The 25,783-nt window shown below is 40.5% G+C and overlaps 1 protein-coding gene across 1 annotated transcript in view; it reads right to left on the reverse strand.

Annotated features, from left to right (window-relative positions):
* SGPL1 (sphingosine-1-phosphate lyase 1) overlaps positions 1-25,783 on the reverse strand; it is a 59,222-nt gene that overhangs the window by 10,973 nt on the left and 22,466 nt on the right. Inside the window, exons 3-8 of the mRNA XM_059662465.1 lie at positions 23,764-23,929; positions 15,152-15,219; positions 12,946-13,093; positions 10,179-10,255; positions 8,682-8,810; positions 1,409-1,497 (exon numbers count right to left, since the gene is read on the reverse strand). Of these exons, the coding sequence (XP_059518448.1) occupies positions 1,409-1,497; positions 8,682-8,810; positions 10,179-10,255; positions 12,946-13,093; positions 15,152-15,219; positions 23,764-23,929 (677 nt within the window). The remainder of the gene's footprint in view (positions 1-1,408; positions 1,498-8,681; positions 8,811-10,178; positions 10,256-12,945; positions 13,094-15,151; positions 15,220-23,763; positions 23,930-25,783) is intronic.

Consider the following 25,783-nt stretch of genomic DNA (forward strand, 5'->3'; position numbering starts at 1 on the left):
GGCTGTTAAAGCAGCAGCCAAGCATCAGATCAAAGGTCCCCTCCATCTTAGAAAGACCACGATTCCTATACGAAACTATAATCCCCATCTGCACTGCACACTTGGAAGTAGCATTTCAAATAGTATTAAAAAAGGAAACTGAGTCATAGTTAAGTATTTGCTTTCAGACTTCCCTCAATGGTTCCACGCTTACAATTAACCTGTTCCCTTTAATGGAGAAAAAGCTCTCTTACTAAGTACCAAGCACCAAAGATTTAGCTTGAAGAAAGATGGTAGCCTGATTTATTCTCTTAGGCTAAGTAGGAAAAGTAGGAATTGCAGCATGAGATCATGCGCAACCAAGTCCTAGTCACTGACACTTGTGGGAAAAACATTAACCCAAATAATGTATAAACACACTGTACAAGGAGAGGGTCTACAGAAAAAAAAATGCAACCAAATAGCGAAACTATGGGGTGGGCCCTAGCCAGTTTGTCTCGGTGGATAGAGTGTCGGCCTGCGGACTAAAGGGCCCCAAGTTTGATTCTGGTCAGGGGCACGTGCACAGGTTGCAGGCTCAATCCACGGTAGGGGGTGTGCAGGAAGCAGCTAATCAATGATTCTCTCTCATCATTGATATTTCTCTCTCTCTCTCTCCCTTGCTATCTGAAATCAATACAAATATATTGCAAAAAAAACCCCACCAAAAATCTATGGGGTGGCAATATGGGTAAACCTCAAAAAGATTAAAGAATTTTCTATCCCATAAAACTACCCTTAGCTTGAAATTTTTTTTCTTTAAATATATTTTTATTAATTTCAGAGAGGAAGGGAGAGAGATAGAAACATCAATGATGAGAGAGACTCATCGATTGGCTGCCTCCTGCACGCCCCCTACTGGGGAATGAGCCTGCAACCCAGACATGTGCCCTGACCAGGAATCCAACAGGTGACTTCCTGGTTCCTGGGTCAATGCTCACCCATTGACCTACATCAGCCAAGCTAGCTTGAAATTTTCTTAGGGGAATCCCAAAGCAGCCTGTAATATAACTTTCATTGAACTAATATAAACAGAGAGCGTTCCTCAGGCTCCAAATAATTTATAATAAATATCACAGAATTCATAGATGTAGTCTTGTCACTTAGAAAAAGGATCTCATTTTTGCTTGCAGTATATGTACCATTTATAAAAGAGAGGTGGGGGTCAGGGTGTGGGGGGGGGGGTGATTTTGAAAATTAACTGGCTAATCCACTTAGGATTTTGGTGAATGTGAAGAGAGGAGAGTCAAGGACACAGGACAGGAGGAAAGAGGACTAGAATTGCCAAAGGAAGAGAAGACGCCGAAAGCAGTCATGGTGCTTCAGGCAGCAGCATTCCAGACAAATCTCAGCAGGGGGTCGGGAGAACGACACAGCCCCACATACATACATTTCTGGAGTTCTGATCCCGTTCTCTAAGGCCAGGTCCCGATAAGCTTTGCAGGCCATCAGTATGCTTTCTGTACCCCCAGAGGTCACCTGTGAAAAAGGAGAGATGTCATTTGTGGAGGGAAGTTAGGGGTAGTTATCAGCCTGCCCTGATGTTGATGCTGGTTGGTACAGAAAGAGGTAAGGTCTTGTGTGCCACAGGGCAGACACTGTTACATCTTCCAGAAGGGAAACTTGGCTTCGCTTGCTAAGCCCACGCTGGGTTCAGGAGAAGAGTAAAAACACTAACAATGAGCAGAAGCTCCATGCTGTCTGGACAACTTGCACATCTGCCCAGACCCGTGCACAATCCATTTCCACATTAATTCCTCCAACTGCAGATAGGATAATGCATTTTACACCATTCAAAAGGATCAGGATTGACTTTGATTTACATTTTCAATGCCCACTGAGAACGTGAAATTGTGAAGTTACAATTCTAGTAAACTATGCAATATATTAGAAGACAAAGAACAGATAATTAGGCATTCCAAAGTGAACTTCTGGTTTTTGACAAGTTTGGGGGGAAAAAAGAAGCCTCTACCTAGTTTGTTATCTGAAATCAAAACAAAAATCCTAATGTTTCTAAATGAAATAAAATGTTTTCCTGAAGCAAGGTCTAGCAACTCTGATACAGGCAACAAAAAGACTCAGCGGTCATTTCAGTCATCCTATTGACCCCAGGGGACTACAATCTCATAAAGGTGAGGGCCAGTCTGTTCATGACAATATTCCTAGCACCAAGCCTCGTAGCAGACACCTAACAGACCCTCAATTAACATTTCTTAATGCCTGGGCTGACTCTCAGTAAGCCATGACTAACACAGGCATATCATACCCACCTGGCTATCTTTTGATAACATCTAAGAATGAATAATTTTAAAACAAGCCGAAAAAGAAAACCATAGCACTGAGCTAGGTGGATATTTTCTTAAATTTACCATTTCCAAAGACTCATAGGATCTTATATAGCTTTTTCATTACACAGGTGAGCTGATGAGAGACTAAAGTGATGCACCCACTGTCATCCATTAGCATCTGTTGATAAGAAGTAAAACTTCCTACGTTTTTGTATTTAGTGTAGCTAAGTATGAGACAGAACGAGAGAGGGTGATTACTGAAACTTCCTAAAATAATATCCATATATAGGACAAATAGCATTGGATAACAAATCCCAGTAGTCAGGAGTTATATGGAAGGTTAGCTGAGAAAAGTTGAATCATTTTTGATTCAGGAAGTCTTCATGAAACATGTGACCATCATCCACAAAGTAATGCACTGAACGTGGGCATAGCACACTTGTGTGTAGTCTCTGCACTTCAATGCTGGAGAAGACAAAAGTGCTTACAGCTGAGGTCAGCTCTGCAAATCAGCAGCATGTCCTGTGCTCCAGCACAAAACCTCAGCATGTCACATGAGAAGTCAAACCAGCTGTGAAGCAAGTCGGAAAAGCACCAGCAAAGTCAGTCTCCAGGGAGTCCATCTCTTACTAAGGTCAAGTAATGACATAAGCAAAAATATTTCCAAACCCTAGTTACTCACTTCACATGTCCTATATTTAGTTCAACAGTTAATCAAATCAACATTGATATTTGTTAAGCAAATATCAGTGTATTTTTTACTATTAAAGCTGGGATACCTCAATTCTACTTCTAATTCTTATTTCTGATCCCCAAACTCTGTGTTTAGAGATTCTCCCATTTCCCTCCTCCCCCTGCACCCAAAGGGAAATGAAAATTTAGTTGTGAAGTAAGAGGCTTCAATCACTACTTGTTACGTTAGTCAACTTCTTTTAACATTTATAGTAATTCTCACTCTAACAAATGAAATGTGTGTCAAAAACAAGAGCAGGACATGAACTGTTTGGAAATTTTTCTTTTAGGTGATGTTTGGTCATACTGACATTTGCATAAGCCAGTTTCCTTGGCAACCTAATTTCTTTTGGTATATAGTCCCCTCTCATCCATTTTGAGGCGAATGAAGTTAATAAAAGGGAAAAGTTGAAGGCTAAAGAACAAGAAGTGTAATACCTTAAATGGGAATAGTCTAAAGACAGCCCAACCCTTAGGCTTTGTCTTCATGTTCCCCACCTCTGAACTTTCTTCACTGAAAGCAGCTCCCCAAGAGAGAGACAGGGACATGTACAGAGATAGAGACAGACTGAGAAGCTGAATGATCCCAGAGATTTCAGTCTAAAGTCTAAGCTTTAGGAGAGATTGGAGACCTTAGACTCCATCCTTCTCCTGAGCCCTGACACATCCACTAAAGGAGACTGTAACAGGAGAGACATGGCCTAGTTGTACCTATGCAAAAACAAAGTACAAATACCCTAGTGCTGGACTTTCGGAAGACTTAAACTACTTCACGGACTTCCTCCCAATACCTGGAAGACTAAAGAAAAACAGTAGTAACAACGTGTAGTAAGAACCAAAGGAGGAACGAGATATATCTGATGCAATAAACTTCAAATACTGGCAATGAAAGGAAGAAACAAGTTTCCAATCCATAGCAGAGAGCAAAACACAATACATATTCCCTCTTCTAAGCCCTGGAAGTTATCCAGGCAACTCAGCAAAATCCTGACCATTCTCATTAATACTCCCAAATCTTCGGAGAAGCAACTGGAAGGGGTTTCCTTATCTTCTCTCCTGCTCTTCAGATCAGAGTGGTAGACACGGCAGCTAGGGAGAAAGAGCAAAATGCGGAGAGAACATCTGGACTGATTCCTTAAAGTGGAGACTGCAGAAATACAAGATGGGTTAAAGAAATAATCAAAGCCCAACGGGTATTATTCCCTTCCAACCAGGCAGAGTGAACTCCGGTATAGTTAACTTTTAACAAACTATCAGAAGATGAGACCTAGATATATTGAAATACAGGTGTAACAAAGCTTTAGCTGAATCCTGCCTCAACCAAATGCTCTCAGACAAGAAATCACCCACCACGCATCAGAACAAATAGAATGTCCAGAGAGAGTCACCTAAGCATGAGCCAAGATGAAAGAAAATGGCATGGCAATGATGCAAACATACCAGGAAAAAAATAGCGCGCAAAATAAAGCCAACTCCGACGGTAACCACCTAAGGAGCAGAAGGACATTCCTCATAACCGTCGCTCACTACAAGACAACATCATCAGACCATGAATTCCAGAAAAAAGTTGCAAAGCTGGACACTGAAACAACAAAGTGAGACTGCAAACTTTAAAAAAACACAGTACCAACCAGCACCGATACAGAACTAGGAGCAGAAAGGAACAGAATAAACACGGCTGAGAATAACAAGTCTGACTTAGAGGAAAGGCTTAAGATAGGGTTAGTGAACCCAGATAAGTACGACAGAGACTGAAAGATCAATGTCCCTCCACACTTGGAGAACTATGTCCATGTGGCAGCCGCAACCAAAAAGCGTCCAGAGAAGAATGACAAGGCTGGGTGGCATCTGTTTGGAAATCGTATTCCCTAAGGAACAGCTGAGTAACCTAGGAAAAACAGGGAAGAGACTCAGGGGTAGAGAGGCTTTCAAGTACACAAAGGTCTCTCACGTGGAAAAAAACACACAAAACAGTCATGGAACTTCTATCTCCAGCAATACAGATCATATACCTTGGGCAACGCTCCTACCTGAAACTAAAAAACCTGGTAAGCCCTAACCAGTTTGACTCAGTGGTTAGGCCCCTGGACTAAAGGGTCAGGGGTTTGATTCTGGTCAAGGTCAGATACCTCGTTTGCAGGCTCAATCCCCCAGCCTGCTCAGGGCGCATGCGGGAGGCAATCAATCGATGTGTCTCACATCAATGTTTCCCTCTTTGTCTCTCCCCCTCCCTCCCACTCTCTCTAAAAAAATCAATGGAAAAAATATCCCCAGGTGAGGATTCATTTTTTTAAAAACCTGATAAAACATTACTTTTTTAAAATATCTGCCACTGAGCTAACGTAAAGGAGTATCTGAAACTGCAAATAAAACAAAATCAAGAATCCTACAAAATAAGTAAGTACCAAAGCTGGCTTTAACTCTGAGGGTGGCTGCCAATCCCAAGAGTCCTTAAACTCCCACGCCCATTCAAGAACAGAAGATAAATTTAGGACCTGCCCAAAGTAAGGAGGCTAATGGGAGATGGCTGAAAAAAAATGGAATTACACCTACAATCTGAGGGTACAAGAAAAAAATCCCACTGGTACAGAAGAGGACATCAAGAAAAATTGCTGTTGCTCAGGTAAAGAAAAATAAGGATTTCTAAACCATGTATGAAAAGGCAGCTTTTATGTGAGTTTGTGGTCTGAACTCAACTACCTCTGTAGTGCAAAACTATAAGCTATGCACTGGACTAAAATTGGTTCCAATGTGGTAGTACTTCCCAGCAACTGACAGAAGTAATTACAAACCTTTTCTGGAAGAACTTAACTTAAATCTAGGCCTTAAAGTTAAGTTCCCAGGAAAATGAGTGGTTTATAGTAAAAAAAAATAAATAAAAAACACAACTATAAGGATGCAAGACAACACGAGTGAAACCAGCAGAAACAGAAAGATAAGGCCATGAACAATGGAATTGTCAGAAAAGAATCCTATATAATAAAAGGGTAATATGCAAATTGACAGAATGGTGGAACGACCAGTCGCTATGACACACACTGACCACCAGGGGACAGGCGTTCACAGGTGTTGCCCCCTGGTAGTCAGTGCACTCCCACAGAGGGGGGGCCACTCAGCCACAAGCTGGGCTGATGGCTGGCGAACACAGTGGCAATGGTGTCAGCCGAACTGGGCTGAGAAGACCCTCTACCCCTAAGTGCATGAGTGTCATGCACCAGGCTTCTAGTATAAAATAATTACGTGCAACATATTTAAATAAACTATAAGCCAAGGGACAATAAAGAACCACCAAACAGATTTAAAAAACAAAAGAAGAGCTCAGCCCACGTGGCTCAGCTGGTTGAACGCTGTCCTGTGCACCAAAGGGTTGCTGGTTCAATTCCTGGTTAGGGCATCATCCCTGGTCGGGGCATGTACTAAAGGCAACAGATCAAAATCAATCTCTCTCCCCCCCCCCACCTCCTGCCCCCTTCCTCCTCTGGTGAGGATTGAATGAATGAATGAACAAACCAAATAGAATTCTCAAGAATGAAAAATACAGTAAACAAAATTTAAAAACCCAATATAAGACTAAAATGTAATTATACACAACTAATAAGGGAATTAATAAAATCCCTGTACTGATCATACAGCTCCAACAATTATCAGCTCATTGCCAGTCTTTTCATCTACCCCAACTGCCCCAGGTATTGTTGCTATTGAGAGTATCAGTTGTTCTAATAGTTACACCTTTACAGGTAGTTTTGTGTTTTTTTTTTCCTGGCTGCTTTAAACCCTTCATGTTTCTTAACTTAGCTTTTGTACTTTCTATTTATTTGTCTCTCTGGATTCTTTTTCCAATTGTTTTAAAATCTTTCTTGTTCCACAAATTTTACTTAGAAACCATGTAAGTATTTTACAGAGTTATAAATGAACCAGGGTTCCTTGCACAAATGGCTGACCCCGGGTCTAGAGCAGAAATGTACAAGATGAACATGGAATAATAAAAATATTTGTCAAAAAAAGGGGGGAAGAATGGAAGCTTTACTTGTAAAAGACTACGTGAGTCATGCAAAAGGACCCAGGAGCCGAAATTAGAAAGCTCCCACTGGCCAAAAATGGAGCGATTTGGGCATCAATTTGAGTAGCAACTAGAATGGACTGAAACATAATTTCCTTATCCACCCTACTGTTGACAGACATCTGATTTATTTCCAGTTTTTAGCTACCATGAGCAATGCTTTTATGAATATACATCTATCCTAATACACACACGTCTTTCTAGGATATATCCTGAGTTGGAGAATTTCAGGGTCTTAGGACTTCTATCTTCACCTTTACTGGGTAAGGTCAATCTGTTTTGTGCTTGTTTAACCTTTGGTCTCTTAAAAGACATCGTCTCATGGCACAGGAGAACACTACATACTGTAAGTATATTGTCATCTACCCTCTATGTCACACCGTTCATCAAAATGCCATACGAGAACCCGTTATTGGTCCAGTTTGTAACTATTTTGGAATTATTTTTGGGAAATGAATGCCATGAATACCAGTTCTGTTACCTACTGAATATCTGAACATGTTGATTTACCATGGTGCCAACATAATAGTAAAACAATACAGCTTACTGGAAAAACACAAAAAGTAACTATTAAAAGTTATTGTTTTTGGATGGGCCCTTCGATAATTACATTTGCAGACTTTATAATGATTACAAAAGTATCTGATAGGGTGAGCACCTCTAGGTTACCACTGCAGCACACTGGGTTAAATCTAACTCTATGCTGCATAAACTGAGATTTCATTTTTTCTAGGAAGACAGTATCAGTTTGTAGTAACAAATCTAAACAGAAGTTTATCTATCACAGTTTAGGAAAACTAACAAATGTTTACTGAAAAGAATAGTTGAAACATGTGTGTCTTAAATATAAATGATACCATCTTCCTGTATTCCTAAACCAACTAAATGATATTCGATTTATAGCAAAATCAGAAAGTAAACTTCCAGCTCAATTAAAATGAGAAAGTATAAAAATAAGTCACTACGACATGGTTCAACAAATTATATATGTAAATGGATAGGAAGGTGGGTGGATGGAAGAAAGGGAGGAAAGGAAAGAAGGAAGCAGAGAGCAGATAGGGCAAAATATATTTAGCGAATCCAGGGTGTTCTTTAAACTATTCTGGCAACTTTATGTAAATGTAAAGTTTTTCAAAGTAAAAAATTGAAGAGAAAGATTATCTAGAAGAATATATGCCAAAATGTTGATACTCTATGAATTACAAAACTACAAGCAGTATTTTTATTTTTATTTTTTTAATATATTTTTATTGATTTCAGAGAGGAAGGAAGAGGGAGAGAGAGATAGAAACATCAATGATGAGAGAGAATCATTGACTGGCTGCCTTCTGCACGCCCCCTACTGGGGATCAATCCCGCAACCCAAGCATGTGCCCTTGACTGGAATCAAACCGGGGACCCTTCAGTCCACAGGCCAATGCTCTATCCACTGAGCCAAACTGGCTAGGGCTACAAACAGTATTTTTAAATTGCTGTTAATCTGGATCTTTCTACAATAATCACATATCATTTATGTAATAAAAAAAGAAAAATGTTCTAATTTAAGCTAAAAAAAACACTGGATGCCACCTGCATATACTTACACATCCACAGGAATCCGGTCCCCCATTGAAAAGGGAACAAGCTATCCTCACAATCTCTGCTTCTATCTTCCGGAGGCCTGGGAAGATATCTGGATGCAGGGGATTACTCCATGCAAAATCTCCATAAGCCTGCAAAGGAAAGCAAGCAGATATGAAGCAAGACAATTAAACTGTACAGAACAATCATACACTAAACCAAAATTTCTAGGTATTAGGCACAACATTAGACACTGGAAAATGGTAGACTATGTCCCCCAACCTAAAGAAGATCAAAATACAGTGGAGGAGACACACATGCAAATAAATTATTTTACAATGTGGTAGGAGAGGAAGTATAAATGTGGTTAAAAGCACAGACTACAACACCAAGCAGCCTCAGTTTGAAGGTTAAGCTTTGCCTGTCACTTCTAGCTGTGTAATCTCGGGACAAATAACCTCTGAGGCTCAGTTTTCTCATATGCTAAAAGGGTAATTAAGGTGCTGATCTGATAGGGTTCTGGCGATAAGCAAATAACATAACACATTGCAAAGCACTTAGTCGAGTGTCTGGCACAAAGCAGCCATTGTTCTAAGTGCAATGCCAGATGTGCTTGCACGGGAAGGCAAGGGGCCTTAAAGAGGGAATAATGACCATCCTGAGTGGTCTGGAGGTGTCTGCTGAGTGGAACCTTGAGAGAAATAGGAATTCACATTTACAACAGGTGGAGTGAAGGAGAGAAAAGCAAACAACCTAAGAGCAAGGTGTACTCTGTAAAAAGAAAAGGCACCAGGTAGTGTTTACATGGGAAAGTAGTAGGAGTGTTTGCCAAAAGTAGGTGGGAGCTGGCTCATGAAGGGACTTGGTATTTTCTGCCTCATAAGCAGCTTGTATTTTATCCTGTAGATGACAGGAAGCCACGGAAGGATTTTTAAACATGGAAATAAGGTTGGAGCATTATGTCAAGATACAGCTGAGCAAAACCTATACTTAGTACGGTATAAGCCGTCTGATCATAATAATCAAACACAAAGATCTCAGAGACCATCAGTCAATGCCGATTTTATATGGCAAAGTGGGATTTCAAAATTAAATCTGACTAGAAATGGAAGACGCTAAAGACAATTCTAAAGTCAATAAAAAATGAGAAGTATTTTCATTATAAGTGAAGCCACACTCATCCTCAGATCATCTGATTTGAGAGTCAGGTAGTATCGGAAATTATAACCAAGTTTCTCTCCCATGTCTCTTCTTATCAAACAAAATGTGTCTTAATATTAATCTCAAACTCTGGGAATACCTTTCCTGTTAATCTGCCTTCTACACAGGGTGTCAATAAAGCCTGCAAACATAAACAATATTTTACTTTATTACAGACTGAAGATGTCTTTGACAATATTATATGTGTTCACCTGTTTGGGTGAAGAGAAACTTTCTACACTTTAATTACAAAGTAGACAGCAATGAGGTACTATAAACTGGCACAGACCACCGCACTCCCCTCGAGTCCCGGGCATCACCTTCACGAGGAGCTCGGTGAGCTTCTCCTCCCCACTGTACACCGCTCCGGAGGCTCGCCCTTCCTGCCACATGACGTCTGCAGAGAAAGTTAACATCACTGGGTCAGTAAGCAGAAACTTTTAGGACAGGTAGGGTCTAAAAAGAAGAAATGCAAAGAAAGTCCTTTGAGTACAAAAGAAAAAAAAATTTTGGGTGGAAATCCAAAGGTGTCTTTATATTACATCAAGAAAGAAAAAATCCATTACAGCTACCACAGCAAAATAAAGGTCATCAATAAGTATCAACATATGAAAAAGATACCCACAGCACCTAGTACAGCCGTGGGCAAACTACGGCCCGCGGGTCGGATCCAGCCGGTTTGAAATGAATAAAACTAAAAAAAAAAGACCGTACCCTTTTATGTAATGATGTTTACTTTGAATTTATATTAGTTCACACAAACACTCCATCCATGCTTTTGTTCCGGCCCTCCGGTCCAGTTTAAGAACCCATTGTGGCCCTCGAGTCAAAAAGTTTGCCCACCCCTGAGTACAATAAAGTCCAATAAATATGCTGTCCTCTTCCCCAACTGCCTTCTCGCAGCAGAAACTTTTCCCTCCATCTATATATCATTCTATGTTCTCTGCAGGGCTCAGCTTGACCTTGTCAGCAATGCTTCCTTCTTCCTTCCCGCCCTTCCGATCTAGTCCTAGGAAGTGTGGGGACTGTTATGAGCAGAGGTGGCAGAGAAAAAGTGAAACTGCAGTACACAGTCAGGAGGGTTGGAGTCAGGGAATTGAATCCATGGCCACACAAGCCACAATGAGACAGCTTAGCCTCAGGGCCCCTCCTTCAGACAGAGTCTGGAAACCCACCCAGAATTAGCCACCTGCTTCCAGCAACATCTGCTGCTCCATCCAGGATCAGAACAGTCAACACGGGTAAAGCTCACCGGAAAGATTCCTGACCAGAATACAAGGCCCACCTTTCCATCTCCTGCCTGAGGTTCCACATCACACACTCTACATTATACCAACAAATGTGTGAATGTGGGTGTCTGGGTCCTTTTGCTACAATATGGCTGTGCCTGTTGAAAGTGAGTAGTGAGAAAGCTATTACAAAAACACACTACTTAAATACTGCAGTCATGGGCTTCACAAAACAAAGATCTTCAGCTCCAACAAGAGGGCAGAGGACTGAGTAGTGAATATCCAGACTAACCCCTCAATCTCACCAACCTGCCAAACTCGGCTTTGCTGCCAGCTTGACTTCCCTCTTTCCATAGAGGACCCTGCTCTGTACCAGGTGTATGTTCAGGCCAGAGGCCACCAGACTTTCAAAATTAGGATACCTGGTTTCATTTCCTGTTCATTTACTGCTGCTACAGAGTATACTAGTGGATGGTGACTTAAAAATGGAAGGGAAGGCAGCAGCCAGACCTTATCATCACAGAAACCCTTAATATACAGGTCTCAGAGTGCTAATTCCTACTTTATATCATCTATAAATCCTGGACTGTACCTAATTTTGTACCAGCCAATGTCAAAAGCTCAACATATTGCATTTAACATTTTTAAATGTATTTTTTATTTTTAAAATAGATTTTTATTGATTTCGGAGAGGAAGGGAGAGGGAGAGAGAGATAGAAACATTAATGATGAGAGAGAATCATTGATCGGCTGCCTTCTGCATGCCCCTTACTGGGGATCAAGCCCGTAAAGCTTGTGCCCTTGACTAGAATCAAACCCGGGACCTTTCAGTCCACAGGCCAACACACTCTATCCACTGAGCCATACCAGCTAGGCCTAAAATGTATTTTTTAAATGCAACATGGTATCCTGGGCTGGGTCCTAGAACATAAAAAAGGACATTAGTGGGAAAACTGGTGAAATCAGAAGAGAATTTGTAGTTCAGTTAATAGAACTGTACCAATGTTAATTTTTAGTTTTGACGAATGTTATTTTAAATGTTAAAATCAGGAAAAGCTGGATAAGGGATAGATGGGAAATCTCTGTATTATCTTTGCAAATTTTCTATAAATTATCCCAAACTAAAAAGCCTACTTTAAAAAAGTATTCATAATATGACTTTAATGTGTAACAAACATGCATTTGTGTTAATAATTAACATTTATTGAGCACTTACTATATACCAGGTATTATCCATTTACATGTATAATCTTATTCAATATCTATAATCATCCTTTCAAATAAGTATTCCCATTCCCATTGCAGAGAGACAGAAGTTGAAGCATAGAGAAATTAAGTAAGTCACTCATTTTTATTACACATATTATATTTTCAAAGAACAAATGTATCTGTTTTTCTCAGGCTTACAAAAGGAAACGGAACCAAGTTCCACTGTCTGAGATTTGTTTGTTTTATGGATGAAGATGAATCTAAATATAAATTTTAAAATATGAAAGTCAACGTTTGAGACAGGCCCTTCTGAGCATTTACATATCTGGATGAACCTTTCTTTTCTTCTCTTGCACACGTGAGAAAGAGGGTGAGACGGAGTGTGTGTCTGAGAGAGAGGGTGAGGCTGGATGTGTGTGTCTGAGAGAGAGGGGGTGAGGCCGAGTGTGTGTCTGAGAGAGAGAGAGGGTGAGGCTGGATGTGTGTGTGTGTGTGTGTGTGTGTGTGTGTGTGTGTGTGTGTGTGAGAGAGAGAGAGAGAGAGAGAGAGAGAGAGAGAGAGAGAGAGATAGAGAGATAGCAGGATGAATTGTTCTTAACTTCACAAACATTAACTGAAGTAGGTGGCATGCATGTGCAGAGAGTCATACCCATAGAGCTGTACTCCTTGAGCTTCTCCAGAACTTCAGACGAGCTCAGACCTTGAGAGGGCAGAACCTTCACATACTCCTTGTCCACTTTCAGAAATGACATGTTCTTGATAATATCATCCTTGACCTTGTTCAACTCATCTTGGATCTCCAAAGGTAAGAAAGACAAAGTTAACAAGGAGGTGGAAGAATACAGTATAGAGAAGAACCAGTTGTGACACTAAGTCAACTGCCAAAGGCTGGGCACCACACAAATACTACAGAAAAAGGAGGGTATTTTTTTCTTAAAGAGAGATGATGACAGTTTGTGCAACTACTTTCTCGCATGTGAAACAGTTTCTTAGAAATCTGAAAAGTTGACTTTTTCTCTGAAGGTCAAAGATGCACTCGCGCCCCCCCCCCCCCCCATGTCAACATCACCACTGCTTTACTTGGTTTGCATTTGCTAATGTCAGCACTTCTTTGAGGGCAACATGTGGACCTTGTTCCTGCCCTGACAGCAGCTAGTGTGTCCGCTAAAGAAACAAAGGTAGAGCCACGAACAGTCACCAGAAAACGGGCCAAGCAGCAGTAAAATGGACTCTGGTGCTTGTCCAAGTGATGAACTCCTTCAAAAGACAGGTACAGAGCACAGGAGGCTTCTGGAGGCCCTGCACACCTCCCCCCACGTAAGCTCAAGCCACCCTGGGAAGTGCCAGGAAGACAGCATTCTATCCCCTCAGGCTGGCCACAGCTTGTAACCAAAGTGCTCACTCAAAATGAATAACTTGTCTCTGAGCCTCAAAATCTGCTTCTAAAATATGAAAGGTGATTCATTATATAGTTTCTAAGCCCCTTCCAATTCTGTTAGTTCATAAATCTAAGAATAGGTTCTGAAACCCTAGCACTGTCTCAAAATCTGAAATTGAAAGAGAAAAAACATGAAGAAAAATAAGGGCAGGAAAAATATAGGGACTGAAAAGGGGAAATGCTATTATCCTTAATGAGCCAGTCCATCCATTATATCTTCCCTTTTCCCTGACCCCTTATTCTATAAGGACCAAAGCAGATTTAATTTGGGGGCTTAATGTAATTTGAAGTAAAATAAAAGCCTATGTATCTACTCTCATGCCCCATCTCCACCCCAGTTATTACTTCTACTTCCCCACAGGAAATGAACTTGATAATACATAGTTGGGAGTGTTTATATAGTGCTCTGAATGGATTTCAGTTAAAGGCTAAAGATAACTGACATCATTGCTGGTCTGGCCAGAAAAGGGAATTGAAAGCCAAAAATAAAAGAAAGATTGATGAGAAGCTGAGGTGAAGGGCAGGATACTGGAGGAGATGAAGACATCAAGAACTCATTTGCTTCCTTAAAGCTGGCAATGGGGCCTGCCCTGTTTATCTTCATCTGTGATAAAAAGGAAGGGTACAGAGGTGACTGTTTTATCCTCAGTAAGGGTGAGGGCAGAGAAAATACAGTAAAGGGAACATACTAGACTATGGATAGGTACAAAGAGCAAGAGAATAGCTCTGTTATCAAAGTTTCTAAACCTGGGATCAGCAAACTACAACCCAAATCTGGCCTACGCCTATTTTTGTAAAGAAAGCTCCCTGGAATACGGCCAGGTTCATTCCTCTACCTATGATCCTGTTGCTGCATTCCCTCTGCAAGGGCAGAGTTGAGGAGCTGTGACACAGTATGGCCTACAAAGCCTAAAATGTTTCATATCCAGCCTTTACAGAGTTTGCCAATCTTGATCTCAACCACATAAGCACTCAGCCCCCACATAAATAACTACAATCAGCCCAGCAAATATTGCTCCAGAGCATCATGTCACTTCTGTCACATTTTCTACTTTCAAATTCTTGACAGACATCTCCTTTCTCCTTTAGTCACATATGTTGCAGAAAAGGTTAAGGTTTCTCGATCTTGGAGATTCTGACATGTTGAGCCATAATCCTCTGCTGCGTGCAGGGGTGGTCCTGTGCATTGTATGTAGGAATTTTAAGCAGCATCCCTGGCCACTACCCACTAAATGCCAGCAGCATTCCTCTCCAGCTGTGATAACCAGAAATGTCTCCGAACATTATCAAATGTTCCTTGGAGGTGGAGGACACAAACACACCGCCCCCTTGAGAATACCAGGTTCAGTCAATAAAAGGAAAGAGGGATGGCGATGGGGGTGGGTAGGGGAGGAAGATTTATACAAATCCCACTTACCTTGCGACCAATAATAGGCATCTTCCTGATGAGCTTAAAGCATTTCTTTTTAAACCTTGACCATAAACCTAAAAGAAACAAATGGTTCTATTATCCATGGATACAACATGCTAGTCATAGTGCACGAACTATTCGGGTATGTCCTCTGCAACCCCATTTGCCCTCAGGTCACAAAGGTAGAGTTTCTTTCCATAAAAAAAAAACAAACAACTTTTAATTTAAGTAAGTTATATTACATGGTTTAAAAAGTAAAAAATAAATAAATCTATGCACACAGAGTTAAAAGTTAAAAGTTTCTCATCTACCCCCAGACCTCATCCTACCCCCACGAAAACACTGCTACTAGTTTCTAAAATACCCTTCTAGAATTTCTTTATGCATATACAAGCAAGAATATAGATCTATTATTATTTGTCTCTATTTTTACACAAAAGGTAGCAAGCATATTCTAGCACTGTACCAGAACTTCTTCTACTTAGAAATATTTTCTTCTAGCCTGTGTTGCTCAGTGGTTGAGCATCAACCTATGAATCAGGAGGTCAGGACACATCTCCAGTCAGGGCACATCCATAGTAGGGGGCGTGTAGGAGGCAGTCAATCAATGATTTTCTCTTTCATCATTGATGTTTCTCTCTTTCCCTCTACCTTCCTCTCTGAAATCAATAAAAATATTTTTTCTTAAAAGATTGGTGCTACCTCACCCATTTTTTATAGCTGTAGAGTATTTCATTATATGTATTGCCATAATTTACTTAACCTGCCCCTTCCTGATGGACACTTAGGTTGTTTTTAGTATTTGCTATTACAAACCATGCTAAAATAAACTTTATAACACATACCGTACTCCATACATACAAGAATACCTAGAGGATAAATTCCCAGAAACAGGACTGCTTGGTCAAATGACATATGTATTCCAGAATTTTCTACCTTCTCAAGGTTTACAGAGGTCCAACATTTCTCTTCCCTCTCTGAAAACAAATGACCAATGCTTGCTTTTTTTCAGGATCTAGACTCGTCTCTCATTCAACATATATCCTAACAACATTTTCTGGACCTAAAAAGACCTTCAATATCATTATATCACTCAGACTCCATTATGTTGGCCAGTACATAAGGCAAATACAGAATTCTGATCCTGTTAATGACAATAATTATAAATACATGGCATTGAAACAGACTATTCTACCTTTAATGAATTCACATTCACTATATCTAATTGACTCTGACAACAAGATTTTGAGGTTGGCACAGGAGGTACTACATACTATCCAAAGGCAACAATGGGTGAAGGCATTAATAACTTGCTCAAGGCCACAGATCAAATCGGTGATGGAGCAGGGATTTAAGTGAAGTCTTTGTTTTTCTAGTCCGAGACTCCCAGGACTCTATGCTGCTTCAAATGCACAACAGAAATGTTCAGTTACCCCAAATGTGTATAAGGAATCTATACTGAGCTTTCGTACAGGGCATGAACTGAACATGAACTTTTACTGCACTGCTAGGAGATCTGGGCATTCCAACTTCTCTGGCCACAAGGAGTGTGCTCTCAACAACAGAATGTGTGTGTTCCTTCTTTCAGTCATTATATAAAGTCTTGCATCTTGCTGTTTTTGCTTAGGTTGCATCCCTGTCTTTCCACCTCACTCTATGGTTAACTATAAATGACTGGGACAAAAGCCAGTAGTTAAGACACAGACTGAATAAGAAGACAAAAGGACTAAAACCTCTTACCTGTAGTTACTTTTTTGTTTACATTTTGAAGTATTTCCTTTCAGTCCCATGTTCTACACATTGCAATATGTAACTGAGATCTTATTGTATATACAATATTGTACACTCTTCTCACTTAAAGCATTTTCTACATTAATAAAAATAGTCCATCAAATGAGTATAACTTAGAATTGGACATTTAAACTGACTATAGTTGACCCTTGAACAACATAGGTTTGAACTGAATGGGTCCGCTTATATGCAGATATTTTAAAATAAATATACAGCACTCTGAATCCCCAGATTTCCAATCTGCTGTGAATCACAAACAGTACTTTTGATCGCAGTTGGGAAATCTGCAGCTAAGGAGGACTAACTACATGCATTGTTCTAGGCCAGTGATGGCGAACCTTTTGAGCTCAGCGTGTCAGCATTTCAAAAAACCCTAACTTAACTCTGGTGCCGTATCACATATAGAAATTTTTTGATATTTGCAACCATAGTAAAACAAAGATTTATATTTTTGATATTTATTTTATATACTTAAATGCCATTTAACTAAGAAAAATCAACCAAAAAAATGAGTTCACGTGTCACCTCTGACACGCGTGACATAGGTTCGCCATCACCGTTCTAGGCCATCTATAATAATGAAAGCGTAATATGCAAATTGGCCAAACGGCCAAACAGTGGAACGACCGTCCGGACGACCTTCCAGACAAAGCTGGGGCTGCAAAGGCCAAGGCAGCGGGGCTGTGAGGGCCAAGACCCTTGCACGAATTTTGTGCATCGGGCCTCTAGTTTTATATAAGGGACCTGAGCATCCACTAATTCTGGTATCCGTGGGGAGTCCTGGGACCAATTGCCTGAAGATAGCGAGGGACTGTAGTTAAGTTTTGGGGGAATCAAAAGTTATACATGGGCCCTAGCTGGTGTGCTCAATGGTTAGAGTGCTGGCCTGCTCATTGAAGGGTCTCAGGTTTGATTTCTGATCAAGGGCATGTATCTGGGTTGCAGATTTGATCCTAGAGGCAACTAATCTAAGTGTCTCTCTCTCTCTGTCTTTCGCCCCCTCCCACTCATCCCTCCCTCCCTTCTACTCTCTCTAAAAAGCAATGGAAATAATATCCTCAGGTGCGGATTAACAAAAAATAAATGTTACACGTGGATTTTCGACTGTGCAGGGGCCAGTTCCCCTAATCCCATGTTGTTCAAGTGTCAACTGTACCTCTAGCCATGTTAAAGCTGTAAAGATTCAGAACCACTTTCTTATTTCATAAATGAAGTAGTAATTAATGAGGTGGAAAGAGGTCCACAAATTAGCAAACTGATTCAGGTGTCCAAAAGTATAGTAATGTGACTGGATAGGGAAGAAAGAATAGACTAATTTGGTGAAAGGCGAAATAAAATGGTACAGGGTACAAAGAACAGAATACAGGATCAGAGATGGAGACATTAAAATGAGAAGACCATGTGGTCACGATCTAAAAAGATGATCTTGAAAGTAAAAGTCCCCAGAAGTACAGAAAGAAAAGTAATTAGAATACGTTAAGGTAATAAAATAGAAAATGTCAATGTAAGAAAATCAATGCATGGCTCTTCACAGTTTACAAATTCCTTCCACACAAATTATGCCACTCAATCCTCATATTATCCTATGATTAGGTAAGGCAGGTATTTTTATGCTCAATTTATTGTGAGGAAACAGGCTACGAGAACTTAAGGGTGTTGTCAGGGCTAGAAACTGGGAGAGTTGATCACACCCTCCTACCGCATAACTGATTTCTGTTGATGAACTACTGACAATCAGTTAAAGGCAGCATCAAGTGATAAGAATTTGAGAAGATAATGACACAGCATAAAGAAGGAAGAGAGAACACCTTAGAGAGCTGCTACCCCTTGCCCATCCTCACACCGGTTCCTGCTGCTGCTTGTTCTTATCTACCCTGGCATCCATTCTGTGTTCTAGAATTACCCTTTCCCTCAGAAAAGTATTCAGAGTTTCAGTATTAGCAAAGTTTATCACTAGTCCAGACTTTAGACTCCTCTAGGGCAATATACTAAAAATAACTTGATTGTTCAGTGATATGTAGAATACTTCTCTACATGAGCAAGTTTCTGAAAAAAACATGGCATTGCTATCAAAATGATCTCCAATGTCTGGAGGGAAGACAAATATTTTTATATGTCTAAAATTCAAGTTGGAAGTTACAAAACAAGAAGTGTGCTGTGTGTATATATATGCATAAAACTATGAAACTGCCAACATTCAACTATTTTTGACCTACAGAAACTACATTTCGTATGGATACGTAATATAGACACAAACAGTGGTTAGATCTAGGTAGCAAAATTTTAATTTTCTTATGATGGCTTACCTATGTCTGATTTTCTACAATGAACATATACTTCTGTAATAATAAAAAATAGGTTATTAAAAATAAAACTGAAATGGCTTGAATTGAGCTCACAAAGATCTAGGTGCACCCTGCTACTATGAATTTCCTCATGGAATGCTTCGGGGCCAGCACATTCTTTTTGGAACACTAAAGGCAGTAAGTATCAGGACCTAGGATGCTCTGCTTCTACCAGTTAAGCAAAATGTACATGAGCACTGTGGGCTGCAGAACTGGAAATAGAAGTAAACACCTAAAGCTAATACTAATTATAGCAAAGGAATACAAATCTCTAACCTTGTCTGTTTTTACAAATGCACTACCTTAAAAGGAAAAGTATATAGAATAGTGGCTATCAGGAGCTGGGGAGAGGAGGGTATAGGGAAGCAATTGTTTAATGGGGACAGAGTTTCCGTTTAGGATGATGAAAAAGCTCTAAAGAGGGATGGTAGTGATGGGTGCACAACATTGTGAATGTAATACCCCTGAAATGTACATTTTTAAAATGGGGAAAATGGGAAATGTTATCTTATGTATGTATATCTTATGATCTATATACTAGAGGCCCGGTGCACAAAATTCGTGCACGGGAGTGGGGGAGGAGGAGATCCCTCAGCCTGGCCTGTACCCTCTCCAATCCGGGATCCCTTGGGGTCAGGATCAGGCCTAAACCGGCAGTCGGACATCCCTCTCGCAATCCGGGACCACTGGCTCCTAACCGCTCACCTGCCTGCCTGCCTGATCACCCCTAACTGCTCTCCCCTGCTGGCCTGATCACCCTTAATCACCTGTGCCTTGGCCCCTGCTATCATGGCTTTGTTTGGAAGGACAATCGGAAGATCTCCATTCAACCCGGTCTAATTAGCATATTACCCTTTATTAGTATAGATATAAAAGCCTAAGCGACTGGCCAACCAGCTGACCGGCCAGTAGCTATGATGCACAATGACCACCAGGGGGCAGACACTCAACACAGGAACTGCAGAGCAACAGCAACTTTGCAGAGTGCCCTCTCGAACTCCAGGACCCCTTGGAGGATGTCGGACTGCCAGTATCGGCCCGATCCCCACAAGCCAGGCCGAGGGACCCCACTGGTGCATGAACACATGCACTGGGCCTCTAGTAATAAAATAAAAGAACCCTGGCAAATTGCTCGGTGGTTAGAGCACTAGCCCTTGGACCAAAGTGTTGCTGGTTCAATTCCAGGTCAAGGGCATGAACCTCATCGTAAGCTTGATCCTGGCCCCGGTCAGGGAATATGCAAGAGGCAACCAATTGATGTTTCTCTCACACATTGATGTTTCTTTCTCTGTCTCTCCCCCTCACTTCCACTGTCTCTGAAAATCAATGGGAAAAATATATTTGGGTGAGGATTAAAAAAAAAAGAAAGAAAGATGGGAGGGAGGGAGGGAGGGAGGGAGGGAGGGAGGGAGGAAGGAAGGAAGGAAGGAAGGAAGGAAGGAAGGAAGGAAGGAAGGAAGGAAGGATTTATTGCTACTCCTGAAAGTCCTATGGAATAGGCCACTTCACCTGGAAGGACAAGCTGGTGGGTACCACTGAATCAAAGGCTTCCTGGGTTCATGGATTAGTAGGATTAATATCATTAAAATGTACATACGACCCAAAGCAATCTATACTTTGATGCAATCCTTACCAAAATACCAATGACATATTTCACAGATCTAGAACAATACTCCAAAAATGTATATGGAACCAAAAAAGACCCCAAATAGCTGCAGCAATCTTGAGAAACAAGAACAAAGTTGGAGGAATCATAATACCAGATTTGAAGTTATACTACAAAGCCACCATAATCAAAACAGCCTAGTACTAGCACAAGAATAGGCACAAAGATCAATGAAACAGAACAGAGAACCCAGAAATTGACTTAAGCCATATGCTCAATTAATATTTGACAGAGGAGGCAAGAGCATACAATGGAGTAAAGGCAGTCTCTTCAATAAATGGTGCTGGGATAATTGGACAGGTACTTGCAAAAAAAATGAAACTAGACCACCAACTTACACCATACACAATAATAAACTCAAAATGGATAAAAAACTAAATGGAAGTCATAAAACCATAAAACTCGTAGAAGAAACCGTAGACAGCAAAATATCAGACATCTCAAGGAGAATTTTCACCAATATATCACCTAGGACAAGAAAAACAAAGGGGAAAAAAACAAATGGGATTATATCAAACTAAAAAGCTTCTGCACAGCAAAAGAAACCAGCATCAAAATGAAAAGGGAACCCATTGTATGGGAGAACATATTTGCCAATAATACATCTGATAAGGGTTTAATTTCCAAAATATATAAAGTACTCATACAACTCCACAAAAGGAAGACAACCCAATTAAAAAATGGGCAGAAGACCTGAATAGACGTTTCTCTAAAGAGGACAGACATGCAGATGGCCAAGAGACATATGAAAAAATGCTCAGTCACTAATCATTAGAGAGATGCAAATTAAAACAACAATGAGGTGCCACCTCACACCTGCCAGAATGACTATCATCAGTAAATCAACAAACAACAAGTACTGGCTAGGATGCGAAGAAAAAGGAACCCTAGCACACTGTTGGTGGGAATGCAGGCTGGTACAACCACAATGGAAAACAGTGTGGAGTTTCCTCAAAAAATTAAAAATGGAACTGCCATTTGACCCAGTGATACCACTGCTAGGAATATATCCCAAGAAACCAGAAACACTAATCAGAAATAATATATGCACCCCTATGTTCACAGCAGCGTTATTTACAATAGCTAAGATTTGGAAACAGCCCAAGTGCCCATCAGTAGATGATTTAAAAACTGTGGTACATTCACACCATGGAATATTATGCAACTGTAAAAAATAAGGATCTCTTACCTTTTGAGACAGCACAGAGGGACCTGGAGAGTATTATACTTAAGCAAAATAAGCCAGTCAGAGAAAGACAAGTATCACATGATCTCAGTTATATGTGAAATCTAATGAACAAAATAAACTGATGAACAGAAAAGATCCAGACATTGAAACATACAACAGACTGACATATTTCAAAGGGTGTAGGGGAGGCAGGGGGAAAGCAGGAAGAGATGAACCAATGAACTTATATGCATATATACATAGCCCAGGGACAGACAACAGTGTGGGGAAGGCCTGGGTGGAGGGGGCTCATGGGGGTAAAAAGGGGAACGTCTGTAACACTTTCAACAATAAAGATAAACTTTAAAAAAAAACAAAAGGTTCCCAGAAAGGAATGAGCCTGAGCAAAAAGACAAGGACTGTGTCCATTTCCAAACCACAGAGCAGACACAGCCTGGGACTAGCACAAGTACAGGCACTAACAGGGTTAGTCTATCTACGTTTTCAGAGTTTGAGAAAAGCCTGCAGACTCGGAACAGAAACTGAGGACTGGGTGTTTAAAGCTGGAGTGAACTAATTTTACTATGCAATGTTACAGAATGGCTCAATGGCTATTTGCATGATAGAAATAAAACAGAATCTAGCTTCTAATTTGATTTTCCTGGGGGGAGAGAAAGAAAAGCAGAAAAAATAATTAAAGAGCTCCTTCAAACAAATGTGATCAGGGAAAAAGACAGTTGTTGAAATTTTAGACATATGAGAAATGACAAGCAAATTCCTTCAATGTTAATGGTTTCTTATCCCAAGGAAGTAAACTGGGATACCCTAATAAGGTAGGAAAGGGATTCAGGAGTGCTACAGAACACCCACCACCACTCCTACCATCTACTTCCCAAGCACAAAGTTCAGGGGAAAATAATTAACAAGGAGGAAATATGTAATCAGGTTGGGGATTTTTTTTGGGGGGGGGGGGTGGGTGGGGAGGGTAAGCAGGACCTTAGGAAGGATGTAGGATTTACAAACTGATGGCTAAAAGACCTCTCATCTTCTACACTCTAGAGAAGTTGCTTCCTCTTCCCCATATCAATTAGCTCCCTGAGGCACTACCCAGGAAGCTCAAAGTGCACTGTCTCCTGATATCAGAAGGTCAAGTCCAAGAGACAGGGCCCTCTATCACTTATTTAGATATCCCCAGAGCCTAGCACAGTGCCTGGTACACAGCAGACACTGAAATGATCATTGTATGGGTGCTGTTTCAATTTCACCTAATCTTGAACGGATGGCCTAAAATTAAAGCAATGATTCCTACTTTGGGAGGTCCAGGTGGCACAATTACGTTCTAGACTAGAAACTAAAACTGACGAAGATTTAAGCCGCACTCAGATATCTGTGATCCTTACAATGACTAATTTCTTACGAGTTTTTATGTAAGTTGCAAATCCAGAAAAATCAACATACTAGTAAGCAGTAATAGTTACACAAGATTCCTATTATAATAAGACTTTGCCAATCAGAAGACAATGTCCCACTTCCCATTAAATTTTAAAAACCGGAACAAAACTAAAGGCAAGGAATCAGTCATCATCACTATGAGTTTCAAAGCTAGTGAACCTCCACTGTTTCTTTACAGAGAGGACAGTATACTTACTCTCCGGTTGGAAGACAAACTCATATACCCAGACTATCAGCAGGGTCCACACGACACTCCATGCAATTAGCTGCCAGGGCTCATATTTGGTGCAATGACCATTTACGTAATTCTTGGCCTTTGTGGAATATACTTCCAAAATCTCGAAGTAGGGCTCAAAGGCCTTCTAGAAATACAAGAGAAAAAAAGAAATATTACATTCAGAGAGAGAAAGGAAAAGTCTGTTCCGAGTTTTTCTTCAACACTCATCTTTCAAGGGCAAGGACATTCATAATCTGGCCCTACCCCAGCAATAATCTTATCACCCCAAGCTCCTGCTCCTTTCACTCCAGTGAACACTGCCCCTCTCTAAGTCCTGTGGACTTTGACAAGATTTCTGATCTTCTATCTATTCTGTAAAATAAAAGGATAAGCTAGATCATCATTTCAGCTCTAAAGCTTCAGCATGACTACAGTATTCACTGTCCCACTCAACTCAAACATTCATTCTCAATATGGATGTCTTTCTCCTCTTCTCGACTTTATCTGAATTTCTCCCACCTTCTGTCCAGGATTTGGCAGACTGTTGCTGTAAAAGGCCAGAATAAGTACTGTGGGCATCGCAGGCCAAGAAGTGTCTGTTACAGCAATGCAGCTCTGCTGTTGTAGCACAAATGCAGTCAGACAGTGGGTACACAAAAGAACGTGGCTGTGTTCCAACAATATTTAATTACAGATGCTAAACTCTGAATTTCATACCATTACACACAGCACCAGATATTCTCTTTATAAAAACAATTTTTGAAATGTAAAATATCATTCTTAGCTCATAGGCTGTACAAAAATGGATAGCAGTTCTGATTTGGCCCACAGACCATAGACTACAATCTCTGCTCTAAGGCCCTATTTGACTAAAAACTCTGGGGGCCAGGGACATATCTTAACACTATGTGCATCACTCACAAATAAGAAAAAAGTCCTCTCATCTGAAATTTACCAGAATATCCTATTCATGAGAATACACCTCTCTCTTTAAATTTTCAAGTACCCATTTGTGCCTCTACACCAGGAGTGGGAACGTCAATTATTTAGTCTGGCCCTGCCAAGGCATTAGGGGTGAGTTAATTAAATGTTTGACCAAGTATAGCAGGGTAATTTTTAAGTTGATAATTTGTATGGCCTGCAAATGATGTTATAAATATCCAAGTGGCCCTTGGCAGAATAAAGGTTCCCCATCCCAGCTCTACACAGAGCTTATCACAAATCACCTTGCAGTCTACTCATCTGTTTCTTATCTCCCTGACTACATGGTTAGTCCTTGAAGACAGGTCTTAGTCATATTTACAAGCCCCTGTGTGCCCTATACAAAGCAAGTTAATCTGATAGTTTGTTATTCATTCACTTACTCAACATTTATTAAGCATCTCCAATGTTTAAGGCATTAAGCTGGGGGAGCATTTAGATAAGTATCACAGGTGCCTGCCCTTACTGAGCTTATACTCTAATGGGAGAGGTATGTGTGTGTGAGTGTGCATGCCTACACATCCACGCATACACAAGTGCACACATATATAAACAAATAATTAAAACTCTTCAGCATAGCCCAGCTGGTGTGGCTCAGTGGTTGAGCATCAACTGATTCCCATTCAGGGCATATGCCCAGGTTGTGAGCTCGATCCCCAAGTGTGGCAGCCAATCTATGATTCTCTGTCATCACTGATGTCTCTATCTCTCTCTCCCTCTCTCTCTCCTCCTCCCCCTCTCCCTTCCTCTCTGAAATCAATAAAAAATAAATTTAAAAAAAAACTCTTCACCATAAACACTATAAAAAGAATGCAAGTGAGGTGCTAAGAGAGACCATTGAGGAAGGCCTATTTAACTCTACCTAAGAGGAGATAAGGAAGATATGACAGAAGATAAAATCTAACCAGGTTAAAAAGGTAAAAGAATGATCCAAGAAAATTACCCAGGCAAAAAACATAAAAAAAAATTAAAAAAAATAAAGCCATAGGAGGAAGAGAGAAAAGTAGCTGCAAATGCA

Source organism: Myotis daubentonii, chromosome 13, assembly GCF_963259705.1.
Source record: "Myotis daubentonii chromosome 13, mMyoDau2.1, whole genome shotgun sequence".
Lineage (NCBI taxonomy): Eukaryota > Metazoa > Chordata > Mammalia > Chiroptera > Vespertilionidae > Myotis > Myotis daubentonii.